The 16,230-nt window shown below is 38.8% G+C and overlaps 1 protein-coding gene across 3 annotated transcripts in view; it reads right to left on the bottom strand.

The window, feature by feature from the left end:
- LOC139944666 (uncharacterized) overlaps positions 1-16,230 on the bottom strand; it is a 53,953-nt gene that overhangs the window by 16,586 nt on the left and 21,137 nt on the right. The window contains exons 13-25 of one of the 3 annotated variants that reach the window (XM_071941736.1): positions 15,647-15,833; positions 14,870-15,109; positions 13,661-13,831; positions 12,401-12,622; positions 11,598-11,698; positions 10,781-10,934; positions 8,315-8,485; positions 7,362-7,460; positions 6,508-6,655; positions 4,430-4,572; positions 2,707-2,882; positions 1,649-1,784; positions 564-730 (exon numbers count right to left, since the gene is read on the bottom strand). In XM_071941736.1, the coding sequence (XP_071797837.1) occupies positions 564-730; positions 1,649-1,784; positions 2,707-2,882; positions 4,430-4,572; positions 6,508-6,655; positions 7,362-7,460; positions 8,315-8,485; positions 10,781-10,934; positions 11,598-11,698; positions 12,401-12,622; positions 13,661-13,831; positions 14,870-15,109; positions 15,647-15,833 (2,115 nt within the window). The remainder of the gene's footprint in view (positions 1-563; positions 731-1,648; positions 1,785-2,706; positions 2,883-4,429; positions 4,573-6,507; positions 6,656-7,361; positions 7,461-8,314; positions 8,486-10,780; positions 10,935-11,597; positions 11,699-12,400; positions 12,623-13,660; positions 13,832-14,869; positions 15,110-15,646; positions 15,834-16,230) is intronic. The other 2 variants (XM_071941737.1, XM_071941738.1) reach the window with 2 other exon arrangements.

Raw genomic sequence — 16,230 nt, 5'->3', positions numbered from 1 at the left:
GGCGCAAAGAAAGCAATGGCGGCGCCCATGCGATTTGAAGTACATTATATTATAGAAACGCTTTTCAAAGACCAACTCGACCAATCCAAGGCAACGTGTTCCTTTAATGTATCTTCATAGTGATGAATACAATAATGAAGTACTGAAAATAGACCGTATTGAATATAACGTCACCCTTCAAATATCTGCCCTACAACATGGCGACTGTTGACGTGTGCGTGTGGGTTTGGTGCGTGCATGTTTTGTAGAAATAGTGCCCGCAGGGCACTAGTCTTTGAAAATAGTGCCTGGCTTTCCAGATTTCTGTTCTTATTTCACAATTAAAACCGAGCTGTGTTATAAAACAAATATTGACCGACATAATTCAGTAACTAGTGTATGTCTATTCCCCCTCGTGCCTGTGAGTGACCAGAAGAGGGGCCTATTTCCCTCGGCCTTCGATCTCGGATAGGTCCCTCTTCTGGTCACTCAAAGTCCCTTGGGGGAATAGAAGTACACTAGTTACCTCATTGCCAGTCAATATGTGTATAGTAATAAGAGAGCATTTGTGATGTTATCCTTACCTGTGCTGGATTTGATATGACAGCATCATCCAGTATAAACTGTAAGTCAACATCTCCAATAAGTCCAAGACAAACCACGCTACCATCAATCGTAACAGGACCCTTAAAAATAGTAGGGATTTCCACTGTCTGATTATGACCAGACTGCACTAATGTATCTGCCAACTCTGCAAACCAGAAATATAGATATGATATGATATTTTACTGTTACTCCTACCATACTCTTGACCCTATCTCAGTGGTGCTATTTCCCTAATCAAGAACTTTTACATGAACCGTCTTTAAAACATCTGTAAGACATCAATTAAAACTTACACTTCAATTGTTAACACCAGTATATTCAGCTCATAGGCTGAACAGTGTTCCTTCCATTGGCCCTAAGAACAACTATTCAATGGACACTGGCACCAGTGTTCAATAGGACCAATCAATACACCAGTGATTGCCCCCCAAGGTACCCATGTTCAACAGGCCCTATGCCTCAAATACAAGGTATGAGGGAAGCCTAACTAGTATAAAGCTATTGCACCACAAGCAATGATACCATTGTGAAACTACCCCTGACAAAATTATGCAAGAAGTGAAATCAAAATTAATAAAAGCCTAGATTAAGCTGAACCAAAAAGAGCTACGCATGCATTCTGTCATAATGCACGGCCTCACTTATGAATGAAAAGTGCTCAATGGTGCCATTTGCATTAAAAAAACGAGCTGTCGAAGAACGACCTGTGAAAGATGTGATCAGCCCCTCTGGTATACATTTACCCAAAACAAAGGATTGGATAATGGTGACCAAATGATTGATACTTAAAGGCAACTGAGGGTGTCAGAAGGCAGAGCCTTCAACAACTAATCCATACTCTATCTAAAATGCCATTCAAATACAATACAAACCCAAAATTGTAAGTATCGGGGTGCATAAATAGGGAAAATAAATACTAATAGTAAGTTTTTGTGACAAGCGTCAAGCCCGATTCATACTTCACCCGAAACCGAATGGGACGCTAACTGAGTGATACAAGCAATCAGGTACGAGCTGTTTTCCCAATTATTTCTAAAAAGTCTGGGCTTCATCCTTCACTTACCAGATATATCCACTCCATTGACTTCCATATATTCCTGCATTGTAATATTACCATCAACATGCATGCCGTTATAAAGTGTCCACTTGCCAGTAATGGTCTGCTCTGGACTTTGAAGCCAGACAACAGAGTTATACAACTAAAATATGAAAAGAAATAGAGTTGGGAAAACTGTTTACATGTTTGATAAAACTAACAAAAATGTTCAACTGCTCCTCCATTTGAACATTGATTATTTGTTATAATAACTGAGTATGAGTAAGCCCAATTGGTCAAAGCAAACTGTGCTTATAGCTGGTTGGCTCACCACTTTGTATCAAGCTTATATGCAGAGTTCACAAACAAAAACAATTACATAATTTTAAAGGCAGTGGACACTATTGGAAACTACTCAAAATAATTATTAGCATAAAACCTTACTTGGTACTGAGTAATGGGGAGCTGTTGATAGTATAAAACATTGTGAGAAACGGCACCCTCTGAGGTGACATAGTTTTCGAGAAGGAAGTAATTTACCACGAATTTGATTTTGAGAACTCAGATTTAGAATTTGAGGTCTCAAAATCAAGCATCTGAAATCACACAACTTCATGCGACAGGGGTGTTTTTTCTTTCATTATTATCTCGCAACTTCGATGACCCATTGAGCTCAAATTTTCACAGGTTTGTTATTTTCTGCATATGTTGAGATACAGCAAGTCTTTGACAATTACCAAAAGTGTCCATTGTCTTTAAGTGTATTGCAATATATGTTCAAATCAACCTTCATTACTTCTTAGCCCTTTTGACCACATTAGGATTCTAAGTATTGTTTGAAACTTTGCATGGTGTGGAGAAAGACGAGCAGAGTATACTGTTTGAAACGTCAAGACCAATAACCTGCTCTTCTCAGAGCCAACACTCGCACAAAAGAGATTTACACATGATTGTACCCACAAGTTTACTACTTTTTTAAAAAGTTGTTTCTGCATTAGGATTCTATAAATAACTGATAATGTATCATATGTTTACAGCAAGCCTTCACATAACATTATATTAACAATGACTTTGCGTGTATGTACCTGTAACAAATGGATTTCATTGACAGTTTTGGCAATATTAACGTCGCCTTTTATCTCCAAAGATGATTTGAACCATAACTGACTATCAATAACATCTCCTCCAGAATGAATTAATACCAGATCAGCAGATGGGATTATATCATTCACTTCTGCACCGGCTGCAAGATACACATTATCTTGGGGGGAAACAGAAACAAAATATCATAAATATAGAACAGTACAAAGCCAAGTTACAGGCACTGGAAACTATTGGTAATTACTCAAAATAACTGTTAGCATTAAAACTTACTTGGTAACGAGCAAAGAAGAGCGGTTGATAGTATAATATTATGAGTAACAGCTCCCTCTGAAGTAACAGGGTTTTTGAGAAAGAAGTACGTTCCTCAAAATAATATGTGAATTTGATTTCAAGACCTCAGAATTAGATTTTGAGTTCCCGAAATCAGGCATCTGAAAGCACATAACTTCGTGTGACAAGGGTCTTCTTCCATTATTATCTCGCAACTTCGACTTCAGTTTGTTATTTTGTGCATATGTTGAGACCCACCAAGTGAGAAGACTGGTCTTTGACATTTACCAAAGGTGTCCAGTGTCTTTAAACTTGTTAATTCTGCAAAAATAGTGTGAGAATCACAGACCTACTGTGCGGTTAGGGCTGGGATAGGGCTGGCTGCTTTGTATCCAGTAGAATGAATAATTAAACTTTAAACCAAATAGCCAGGGGGGCATTTTGTTTTTGGACTGGTGTAGAACTCTATGCCCCTACTCAGCACATTTATCTGTTTACTATCTAACACTATATGTTACATTGTGTGCACATTCACTAATTCAATTCAAAATAAACACACAATCACAAATAACATCAAACAAAAATAAACACAAAGAAAATAGTTGATTCACTACAGTACCTGCAACTCAAGGCTTGAGTTTTGGCTGCTCAATTGTTCACCAGTAGCTTTAAGTGGGAGCCCTTCCCCCACCACCAAAAAATGCCAATCATTAAAATCTTTTACAATCGTGTAGTTTTACAATAATGTAATTATGCCAGTATTTATCGCATACAACCCATCTCACATGATTTGGCTTTGAATAACCAAAAGGCAGAAATTCTCAAAAGTCTCTGTGCTTTGGTAATAAGGCAAGCTACACAGTGCTCAGTTGTTCTCGAGTAATTTTGAATGAAGCCCCCCCCCCCCCCAAAAAAAAGCTATTCATTAAAATCTTTTACAATAATGTAATTAAAGGAACACGTTGCCTTGGATCGGACGAGTTGGTCTATAAAAAGCGTTTGAAACCGTTTGTTATGAAATGTATATGATTAGAAAGATGTTTTAAAAGTATAATATAATAATCCACAGAAGTATCTCTCAAAATTGCACGGTTTTCTTTTTACGTCGCGAACTATCGCGGTCGGCCATTTATGGGGGTCAAAATTTTGACTCCCATAAATGGCCGACCGTGTTATTGGACGAGGTAAAAAGAAAACCACACAATTTCGAGGCATATTTGTGTAGATCATTGTATTCTACTTTTACATCATCTTTCTAACCATATGCATTTTATAATAAACGGTCACAAAACGCTTTTCAAAGACCAACTCGACCGATCCAAGGCAACGTGTTCCTTTAATGACCTTTTCAAACCTACGAACATTTATCTCAAGCAAAATCCCTGCTTTTAAACTCAAAATGATTCCACTTTAAAAATGAGATTAATGACTTACCCACAGATATATTGCTTGAAAAAGTTTTCAGTCCAGATAACGTCTGATTCAAAGTGCGAGACAGGTAGAGTTGGCTTAAACCTCCAAGATTGACACCATTAATGAACTTATCAACTGGTACATTTCCATCAACTGACATATTCCTGTTCAAAAATATAATAAAACAACAATCACTAAAACATTTCATTAGATCCCTATAACAGCCATTGAAATCAATATTAATAATTAGTGGCTTCTTATATCGCGCTCAGGTGACGCTCATGGCGCTCCAACATTATTACCCCTGGTCACTGGGCCTTAAATCATTCCTGAAACCATCTCAGCTCCATGGGGAGTATACATCCTTGTGCAACAATTGCGCTACTCGGCTAAATCAATCACAAGAACCATCTCTGCCCTCACAGGTACCCATTTACCCCTGGGTGGAGAGAAGCAATTATAGTGAAGTGTCTTGCTCAGGTTTGAACCCACACATCAGAGCTTGAATTCGGTGCTCTTATCCGCTCGGCCACGACACCCCACAAGAGTGGATATGACAAAGCAACCTTGCAAGAGTTTGACACCGGTGTTTATTTGTTACTTTATATTGTATACCAATAGAAAGAGATCCCTGTTATTTGAGTGCTGGAACGAAACAATGCTCCATAATTTGAACATTTGGGATACTTTGCAGCAACATTCCCTACAAAAGTTTAGTCCCAGCTCGTTTGTCTCATTGAGGCAAATTGTACGTCATGGCAGACAAGGTTAGTGTCTACATAAGTTGTCCACGTTGTTTGGTTTGTTTTAACAGATTAAAGCCCGGTTCATACTTCCTGCGAAATGCAAATGCGAAGCCAATTTTGATGACGCAATAATCAGCACGCACCCCTCGTCCAATTGTGATGCAATGCTATTCGCTTCGCACGAAGCATTTGCAGGAAGTATGGACCGGGCTTGATAGTTTTAAGCTTCAGAGTGCGGGTGGACAGGTTTGGTGTCTATTTTAAATGGCAAAGATCTATGTGTGAACTGTGTAAAACAAATACTGAACACATTTAGTGGAAGTGTCATGGCCGAGCGGTTAAGAGCACCGAATTCAAACTCTGGTGTTTCTGATCAGCAGAGTGTGGGTTTGAATCCACAGCCGTGACACTTGTGTCCTTAAGCAAGACACTTAACCATTGCTTCATCCTTCCGATGGGGAGTAAAGCTGTTGGTCCCATGTGTTGGTATTGCATGTAAAAGAACCCAGTGCACTTATCGAAAAAGAGAAGGGGTTCGCCTTGGTGTTCCTGGCTGTGGCTGTTAAATGCTTAGCACCTTGTAAACCCTTATAAGGTGATACGTAATTGGGTCTCAGAATTCATCGCTGCAATAATCTTTTTGAAAGTTTGTATATACTCAGTGCCTTGAGTACCTTGTTTGGTAGATACGTGCGCTATATAAGACTAAATGCAAAACGTGTCTGCACATTAAGCCCTCACTTAAGGTGAAGAGTCATACCACTGGCTCTTCATACAACATCAAGACCGACTCTGAATGTAGCACATCTAATGTAGTCTATGTCATATCATGTAAGAGATGTGGGCTACAATATGTGGGAGAGACTAAGACCAAACTTAGTCTTCGCTTTGCGAATCATGTCTCTTCCATAAAGACTAAGAAACCGTACCCAGTCTCTATCCACTTCAACAGCCCCAATCATAGTGTCAATGATGTTGAACTTCTGGTGATTGAAGCTTGCAATGGTGATGACACACACCGCAAGAATAGAGAATCACAGATATAGATTCTAGAGTAGAGAATAGGCCATCTACCCTATTCATTATAGGCTATATAAGACTTTGATATTATTATTATTGTTTTTACTATTATTATTAAGTTTGTGCATTGTTGCAGAATATTATCATGAGGTGAATTCTGGCTTTTCTCTTGAAACAGCATAGACAAGATTTCAGCTTGTGATTATATTCTGTGATAATGCTCCAAACTTATGTAATATTTCAATATTGAATAATAATACTGGGTCTGTAATGTTCAAAGATATTGTATTTAAAAATAAAAGAAACCACATTAGCAAGCATTCAGTTTCTTACCCAGAAAATGTTTTGAGTCCAAATATCAACCCATCTGTGTCTTTAAGAACCACTGATGTAATGAAAAAATCAAAGTCAATTCCAGAAACATTTCCATTCACAGTAAGGTTCTGAGAGAACTCCACACCAGTTGAAAACTCCAAAGAACCTTCAAAATACAAACAAAGCAAATCAATGGCAGCTTTGTCAATTCAAAGTATCAAATCGTAATCAATATTACTTATATCTATTTGGTTTGCGACAACACTATGTGTGTGTCTACTTGCCAGGTAGAGTTTGTTCTTAGAGAACTGTCTTGCTTTATTCTACTACCGCTGAGTAGATTTATTGGATGTTCGGGAGACTTCTCAGTTCTGAAAAGAACTGTCCCACTTTTAAACTAGTACCCGGGCGGAAGGTATAGAAAATAGGCTGGGGCTACTACTATAGCTTATAGGAGCGTAATTAACTGTACTACAGCGGAGTGTAGTTCTAGAATTGGTCTCAATGTTTCGACTAGCTTGCTGAGTCATCGTCGAGAGACTGAAGAGATAAGAGAGAATATTTTTGATGAACATACACAATTATTCTACGCGAGGCTCAAACTCACATTAAACTACAGAGGGTGTAACATTTGTGAATTACTTCAATCATTATTTAGTTTAAAATGCCACATATGAATGGAAAGCGACTGTTGTTCGCTCACCATTTTGGTTGGCAATGTTTACGTGTAAATGCCGCGTCGTCTAAAGATGTGCATTTCACTGAATAACACACAGTGACATTGCCCACCAGTATGGCGCATCCAAGATTATTCTATATGACTTCAGGTAAATTGGGTCAATAGTTATGATAGAATCGAAAAAACATCTTACCCAAAATGGTTTGGTCTCCGGACAAGGTCACAACATACTTCTCCAAGTGCTGAACATTGACCTGATCAATAGTGTCGCTCACTACAAGTTGGTCATTCACTGAAAATGAGGAGTGAGCATGAGATAAACTGTTTTAATGTTTAAGTATGTGTGTAACTTCTTAACAAAGTCTACCTCCTCAGGGACCTGCAGCCGGTTTCACAAAACGCTAGGATTAAACCTATCTCGAGTTAGGACGAGTAACCCATCCTAACTTAGGATGGATTCAATGTGTCTTAATGTCTTTGGATCCGGAACTGAACTTATCCCAAGTCCTAAGATTAATCCTAAGTTTAGAAAAAGTTTGATGAAATCGACGGCTGTGTTTCTAAACAAAACACTATACACTACCATTAGGATTTTCCCTTGTGGTGGTGGAGGATCCAACAGGATTAGGATTTGATCTTTGATCTTTGTACTTGTTGTAAGCATATTACATATAAGTCAAATCATTATTGCTGCAAGTGAACAAATATGCAGAATCAAAATGGAATGTTCAACAAATTTAGAATACAAAATGTACTAACAAAACTTTAATCATACTTGTAACACACTTTGTTTGGAAAAGTCGATGGTTCAAAGCTCATACATCTTGTATAAACTATTGACCATCCAAAATAAGTTATGCTGATAATGCATTTTGTTGATTAACGATTACATAAGGGAATCACGGTGTGGTGAAGAGGTTTTCAACTAGTGGTTTAATCCCAACGAGGCGTGGTTCTTGATAATTTTACCAACTTTACAAGCCTTTAAACAAAAGGGCATTTATGAATGGGATAAAAGAGTAGTGACTCCGTCTAAAACGTCCGTTTAAAACCTTAAAAGAACTGAGCCGTCGCATGACCACGACCTTGCAAGGTTTTAAACGGACGTTAAAGACCGAGTCACTACCCTTTTATTCCCTTATTTACCTATCAGCTGATCAAACGCTATAGATGATAGGATGGACTCCACACTTCCAACACTCATGACTGCTGAAGAATATAACTCATCAATGTTGACTGAGTTCATTTCATCAGACACGTTCAAATTCACTGTTTGGATGTTGCTTAATACCGTTAGCGACTCAAACTCTATTTCTGCTGTTAAAAAAAACAAACACAAAGTTTAGTCATGGAACCATTAAGTAGAAGATACAATTTTAGTGTATTATAATGCAACTTAAACTACTTATAAATAACAATATTTCAGATGATGTAAACTTTGCAACATGTCAGCCATTTGGATCATTATTGAAAGGGATGGGTGAGCCTCAACATGATTCCGACCTCGGTCGACTAGAGAGAGAGAGAGAAAGGGTAGCCTTTTTCACCTTGGCATCAAAAAGGTTTATGGGTATGTTCAGACAGCGTACTAACTTAGACCCGAACCGGTTTAACTTTGACGAGCAGCGGGGGGTGGTCGTAAAAATAAAACCCCCTTGCGTTCAGACAGCACAGAGTTAAACCCGATCCGGTTTATCTTCGGTTTTAAGAGGTCAAAGTAGACGCGATCCCGTTGCTGTAACATCCGGTTTTATTCATCAGATTCACGCACCGAGCATGCCGATATACTGAGTGCCTCATGCCCTGGACGATCATCAGAACATATTATCGGATAAAAATGGCTCAATCGAACGCGGAAAACAGTTTTACCGCTGGGAGGATATGGCCACTTAAAACAAACATGAACACGACTCGATTTTTTTTTTAAACAAACAAAATATTGATACACAAACCGCCGAGAAAACTCACCAAAATATTGTCCATATTCCATGAAACAGAACACGTTTCATTTTTATGTTTTATACCACTGTTTCCGGTTTAATAAATACTTTTAGTTTGTACTTCAATCAATTGGAAGTTGCGATCTCTCAAAAGCTGGTGCCGCAATTTTTATTCCGATTCGTTCATAAACACAACTACACACGTGCAAACTACGTAAATACATGTACTTTGCAGTATTTTCCCAACTTCCCAACAACATGGTGATATTGCTGGCGTAGGGAATTTCCCCTACACACAGCCTCGCACCCACTGCAGTTCATTCCAGCACGCTAGTAACGGTGACGGCAATATCAAGGCACATCCACGGGATCGGTGATGGATAACTATGGGATATCAGAGAGTGATCACTATGGGATGGCAGCGCTGTGCATGTGAGAAGCATTACAAAATATGCTTCTTCGCTGCGCTCGTAGTATATACGCATGAAAAACAGTTTCGATTTATTGTAGGGCACTCAACAAAAAAAGCTTGGAAAATATAATTTTGTTTCAGAATTTAATAAATCATGGGCGTGGGCCTGTGTTAAACTGCATACACCAATCGAGAGGGTTTCGCCAACTTGGTAAGCATCAAGAAAGTAATATAATTATAAATACTCAGTGCTTTTCGGCATCAGAGGCAACAGAAACCGTATACAAGCACTCCGGGTCCCGGGCGTGTGCATTGAATTACACAATGGGTCGTCCGTTGTGAGTTAAAACCCGATGTCATTCTGTCCACACGCAGTGTTAAAAGATAAACCCGAACTGGTTTAGACTTAGACAGCCTCGCTGGACGGTTAAAGTTTTGGGGTTTAGACCCGATCCGGTCTAACTTTATTTGCGTTCACACGCACAAAGTTGAACCAGAACCGGTCTAAGTGGACTTAGACCAACTTTAGTACGGCGTGTGAACGACCTCATATATGCATGGAAAAGGGAATCAAACTGTAACAAACAAACTTTATTCATACCAATTTCCTGATGTTTTGGTTTGACCTTTACACTCATATATGATTATAAGCACAGTATATTGGTTGCTTTCCGAGTACCTACTAAGAAAAAATCCCAACAACTCAGAGAGGGGACCCTGTGGATTTTTACTTCACAAGACTCATAAAGTCTTGTGTGGTCAAAGTCAAAAAGAAAGACTTTTTCCCTGAAGCAATTGTCTCCTCAATTAATTTTTGATTGAAACCCCTGTTCATGACAGTATTAACTCCAACAGTTCCATAACAATCCCTTTGGATGGGATGTAAAGCTGTTGGTCCCATGTGTTGTGTAACGCATGTAAAAGAACCCAGTGCACTTATTGAAAAGAGAAGGGGTTCGCCACGGTGTTCCTGGCTGTGGCTGCTGAATGCGCCGTAGCACCTTGTAAACCCTTATAAGGTGCTACATGATTGGGTCTCAGAATTCATCACTGCAATAACCTATCTTTCTGAAAGTTTGTATATACTCAGCGCCTTGAATACCTTTGTTTGGTACTCGCACTATATCAGACTCCGTTATTGTTATTATTATTATTAATCATACGTTACTAATTATTGCGGTTCTCGGATAAAATTTTTAAAGAACTAAAGGGAGGAAAATAAAAGTCAAATAATTGAGAGAAGCAAATTTCTTAAGGTACCTGTTATATTCTGGTTGCCAGTGAGGGTGACAACATCAACAGATACATCCAAACCATTCAGCAACTTGTCTATGTATAAGTTGTCTTTCATGGTCACATCATCTCTAATTGCGACACTGCCATCAATGGTCTGCACACCAAACAGCTTGATAACCTACATTCATATCACAAACAAAGTAAACATCGGATTTTTGTTGTTGAAATGAAATCATGGCTTCAAAAATTGACACCAAGAATAAATAACAATGGATAGAATTGTTTTAATGCATTCACCCCAACAACATTACTTAGAAAACAAGGTTGGTCAATACTTAATTGTGCTCCACTTATAGATGGATTGCAATACACGTCATCGGCGCGCAATATTTGATGAATTGTGCACGCGTGAAGAGCTACCATTTGCTGAGAGTCACGCGCAGCACATGCGTGCACTTTTCCATTGTTCTACATCAAAGACGGTACTTGACAACAGAAATAAAGAACCTTTATATTCAGGGAATAACAAGTTTGTGATTTGGAGGATAAGATGACTTAACACAGGAGAATCAAACAGAGGTTGGCGTTCGATTAGCTTCCCCGGGTCGACCCTGGTCTGCACCCGGTACATTCGATTAACTTTGACGTCATTCCAGGAGCTCACCTGGGTCCAAGTGCCCTGCTAGTGGAACGGGTCACTTGGGGCTGGCCCCGAGGTGCATGACGTCACCATAGGGCGAATGTGATCGTTCGATTAGCTCTTGTAAGGGGCACACCCTAGTGAGCACCGCGGGGTCGATACAGGGAAGCTAAACGAACGCACCCATAGATTCAAACTTACCGTTCGGTTGAGCTCCAGCAAATCTACACCACTTATATTGACATCTACATCTAGCTCCAGATCACCATTGATTAAAACAAACTCCTCAAAGATCTTATTACCTGGTGTGACATTACATGTATAATTGTTAAGGCAGAAGGCAAAATTCAGCATTTGTGATAATACAAAGAACAGGTGTTCACAGGCTTCTGAAACAATACAGAAATTATGTTTTATGGTTCATGAATTCAAATTTAAGATTTAAGATTAATCAATTCTTGTGTTTTTAAGACTCATTTTAATCTTTTTCTGTTTTAAGACCTTTCTGTGATGTAAACATTGAAACAATTGCTTTGCTAAGTTTTTTTTTTAATAAAAAATATAATGAATACTTGAAGTTGAAACCATAATCTTTTGATCACAATTTGTACTTACTTTATTGCCCGGTTGTTTGATTTATACATTGAGGTAAAATTGCATATGAACTTTGTTTGACAATAAATTGAGCATGGACCGGAAACAATCTCTACCCTTGAAAGTACCTGTGTATTCCTTGGCGATGAGAAGCAATTATATTTAAGTGTCTAGCTCATGGACACAATTAGTTTCTTTACCGAGATTGAACCTACACTCTGATGACTCGGCCATCAGAACACGAGTGTCATGCTTGAGACACTTGGCAACAACATGCCAAGTAAAACATCAAAGTCTCTATTGAACAAAATTGTTGTCCATTTGAGGTTCAGGAAGTTCATGATATGGAAGGAACTACATAATCAGTAATGGTTTAAATATAGAGAGGACACATGATCCTAAACACATACCTTCAATGCTAGAAACATCATCAAGTTTGATCAAATCCTCTGATAACTGGTATCCATCTATGGTGTCATTTACAAGGTTCAAGTTGCCACTGATTACCAGTGTGCCTCTGATTTCTACTGGAAGGTCAATGACCTGAAGCAGTGCTAATGATAGAATCTGCTGCTGTACCTCCGTCAGGTTGACAGAGTTAATAAACTGACCAACAGTAACATCACCCTCCACTGCATAAATACAAGCAAAAATAAAACCAAACCTGTTTAATACATCAGGGCTCAATTTCATAGAGCTGCTAAGCACAACAATTTGCTTTGCATGAAATTTCTTCCTTGTAAAAACAGGATTACCAACCAAATGTACACGTGACTTTCAGGAAGTAAACAACGGCTGAATACCAGTAACAAGCAACTTGCAACAATTGGAAATTTGATTGGTAATCATGTTATTATCAAGGAAGAAATTTCATGCTAAGCTAATGCTAATGTCTGCACATAGCATAGGCCTTTTTGAGCATGGTGGCCACTTTAGTATTGCACTGTTTGGTTTGGGTATATACAGACAGACTTCCCCAAACCCAGTGGTGTTATAGTAATGTGTCCACCATATCTCAAAATGGGTTGTTGTATCAAGAGTGTTAGAAAAAGATCTTACTGCCTAAAACATGTAAAACTACAGTTTATAAAATGTAGCAGCTCTTGCCAACCCCTCTCCCACCCTGGCTCCGTTCCTTGCCCAAGACTTGTTCAGAGTTGGCTTTTTATTGTTTGCTTTGCTCTTGTTTTTACATCATTAAATTTGGTTGTATCTTAAAATGTTTTTATTTATGTCTTTTTGTTTTAAAAACTGTTTTATACAGTTTTACTAAATATTTGTTACTTTCATTCTGTATTGGCCTTTTCTGCTGCTGGGGTGAAATTAAAAATATAAACAGGCATAGTCATAGACAGATCAAAGAGTTTATAAGAACTAGAGGGCGCACTGGCAGAGTTACGCGGCCCGGCACACACTCATGCGGCCATTTTGTAAGTTGACAAAACAGCATCGCTAGCGTGTGTCAACACACACGACGTGTATTTCACATTCAATGCGCCTACGAAGTTCAACTTACACAATGGCAAGCGTATCTCCTTGCGGTCGACCCTCCGCGTTTGTGCAAGCAGCATCACCAGTGCACCCTCTTGTTCTTATACATAACTCCATGAGACAGATACACAAAATAAGCCCACAGACTAAAAGCTTGTCCCATTGACTGCCAAACATACCGTCCACAGATTGTGTAAACTCCTTGAGTCCAGTCATTATCTGAAGCACTTGAGAAGACGTACTGACAGTCTTTGATGGTAACTCACTGATATCTACTCCAGCTAAAGTAGCATTTTCTATCATGTCTATATCTCCCAGCACATGAATCTCTTGAGTGAAGCTGACACTACCTGTAGAGGGTTACCAGAATCATAAATAGGTGAAAATACTAAGGCCTTTCTCAAAGTTTGCTAGGGCTCCTCCAGCTCAGGCTCTGCGTGCTGATATCCGTGCAAAGCGCGCTGCTCGAAGGTTTAAAGGCAAGCTGCCTGCGCAGTGCGCGAAGCCCAAGCCGAGGTTTGAGAAAGGCCCCCGGACTCCTTCATATCCATTTTGGAAATGAACAGTAAGTCCTACAAACCTGTTTGTATAGCAGTGTGTACACACCGTTGAGCAATACGAGCACACAGGCTGAGCGGTGCAGGTAGTGGCAGAAACTTCACGGTCACATTCTCTTCAGGTTTTCTCACCTCACATCCAACTTGTGAAATTCCTTGGTTGCATTAAATGGATCATTACATCCATCGTAGTTATATGAACAAAAATTTAATTTTTTATATGATATACAAAACTTCAATGCTGTTTACACAATCTTCCAAGTTGTGAAGCAACACCTATTTTTTAGAATCACAGCAACTATTCTGAACAATAACATTGTCTACTGCAACCATAATAAGCCATTTGCGTGTTAGATTTTAATATTAACTTTTGCGAAGTTACATAGGAGACGGTGAACACCCATATAATTTTTTGAATGAAGGTGTTTGGAACAATGGTATCAGGGTCTGCTCATCTGGAGGTTGCTATGCAAAAGCTTGCCCCAAATCAAGTGACACAGCAACTGTCTCTATAGTCTGGTGAGTTCAAATTTAAGTGGTCACTTGTGATCAAGCACGTCATTGTACCAGACAATATTCAAATCTAACACACAAAGGGTGATGGTTCCAGTTAAATGATCTACAAATAGTGGGGATCTCAAGGCTTGAAAGATGATCTGAACATTTGTAAAAGCTTGAACACTTCAGCAAAATAAAAACCGAATGGGTTAGTCAGCAAACAAACACAAAATGTTGTTGTTGTTTTGTTTAGGGTAAAACAAAATTGGAATTCCAGTTAATAAACAGAGAAATCACATCCCTGCCATATACAAAGAGACTATATTGACTTACCTTTTATAACCTGAGATCCTGCAGTCAAAACAACATCCTGAGATAAATTCATTCCATTCAGGAGATTTAGGATGACAATGTCCCCATTCACAAAGAGATGATTAGTAAAATGAATGGAAGTGTTGATGTTCTGACCGGGCTGGTTTATAAGAACAAACTCAGAGACAGGAGCTGAATTGAGACTCCCATTCACAATCAGATCACTCAATGACACAAAGTTACCTTCAAATACTTTCCCACCTAAAAGTCAAATAAGGGTTCAATCAAAGTTACTTGTATTCAAGATTTATGGCCAGCATACAATATTTATAAAGTTATCACACAAGCGCGAGTCTGATACAGAAAAATAAAGCGCATCTGCGTCCCATATCCAATGAGACAGAAGGCCGGGTTGGATATGGGACGCAGAGCGAGCGCAAGTGTGATAACAAATTTATCTTCCAGCCACATTAAGTCAATATTAGGTTAGGTTATAATTTTGTTTTTGGTTTTGCACGCGCAAAGTTTGGAATGTTACTTTTGCACTGACCGTATGCGGAGCATGAGGCATTGACACTCACAATACGCAGAGTGCAATATAAAAACTGCTCCAGTCCGAGCATCTGATTGGAGTTAAGTACATACAGGAAGATAAAGTCTCATGTTTTGTCAATTGTCATAGGTGGGTTAATCATCATATGCAGCCAAACTTCAAGATGCAAAGATGGCAGGGACATTTAACCTACCTATCCCCTTCCCAAATATCTGATTGGTTATCAACATAAAGAGGCAATTTACCATAAATGGTTTGTGTGCTATATCTGAGTACTGCAGCAGCATCCATCTTGGTTACATTGCTTCCATCAACAAGATCAGTCAGCAACTGGCCCTCAATGTTGACCAAACCGTCAAATGTTGTGGCCCCTGTTATACTTCCATCTTGTGTCACATAAATCGCAAGTGATTTAAATGATGAGAGATCAACCTGTGGTATTAATAATGTAATTAATGATTAATTCATTTTTCAACTCAACATTTTATCATTGGTGGTGGTAGACAATATCTAAATCAGTCTACTTTTTTACTTTTAGGTCTTTGATCAATAGCTACACCCAGGCCTCATAAAACTGAATTACAACCCTGTTGAAGACACTGGACTCCTTTGGTAATTGTCAAAGACCCTGTCATCTCACTTTGGTGTATCTCAACATATGCACAGAATAACAAACCTGTGAAAATTTGAGCTCAAATGGTTGTCGAAGTTGCAAGATAATATTGGAAGAAAAAACATGAAGTTGAAGAAATGTCACACAAAGTTGAGTGCTTTCAAATTTTGGGAGCTCAAAATCTAATTCTGAGGTCTCAAAATCAAATTTGTGGAA

This window comes from Asterias amurensis, chromosome 11 (assembly GCF_032118995.1).
Source record: "Asterias amurensis chromosome 11, ASM3211899v1".
In the NCBI taxonomy this organism is placed as follows: domain Eukaryota; kingdom Metazoa; phylum Echinodermata; class Asteroidea; order Forcipulatida; family Asteriidae; genus Asterias; species Asterias amurensis.
Note: the sequence above shows the minus strand (reverse complement) of the source record. Positions and strands in the feature narration are given on the sequence as shown.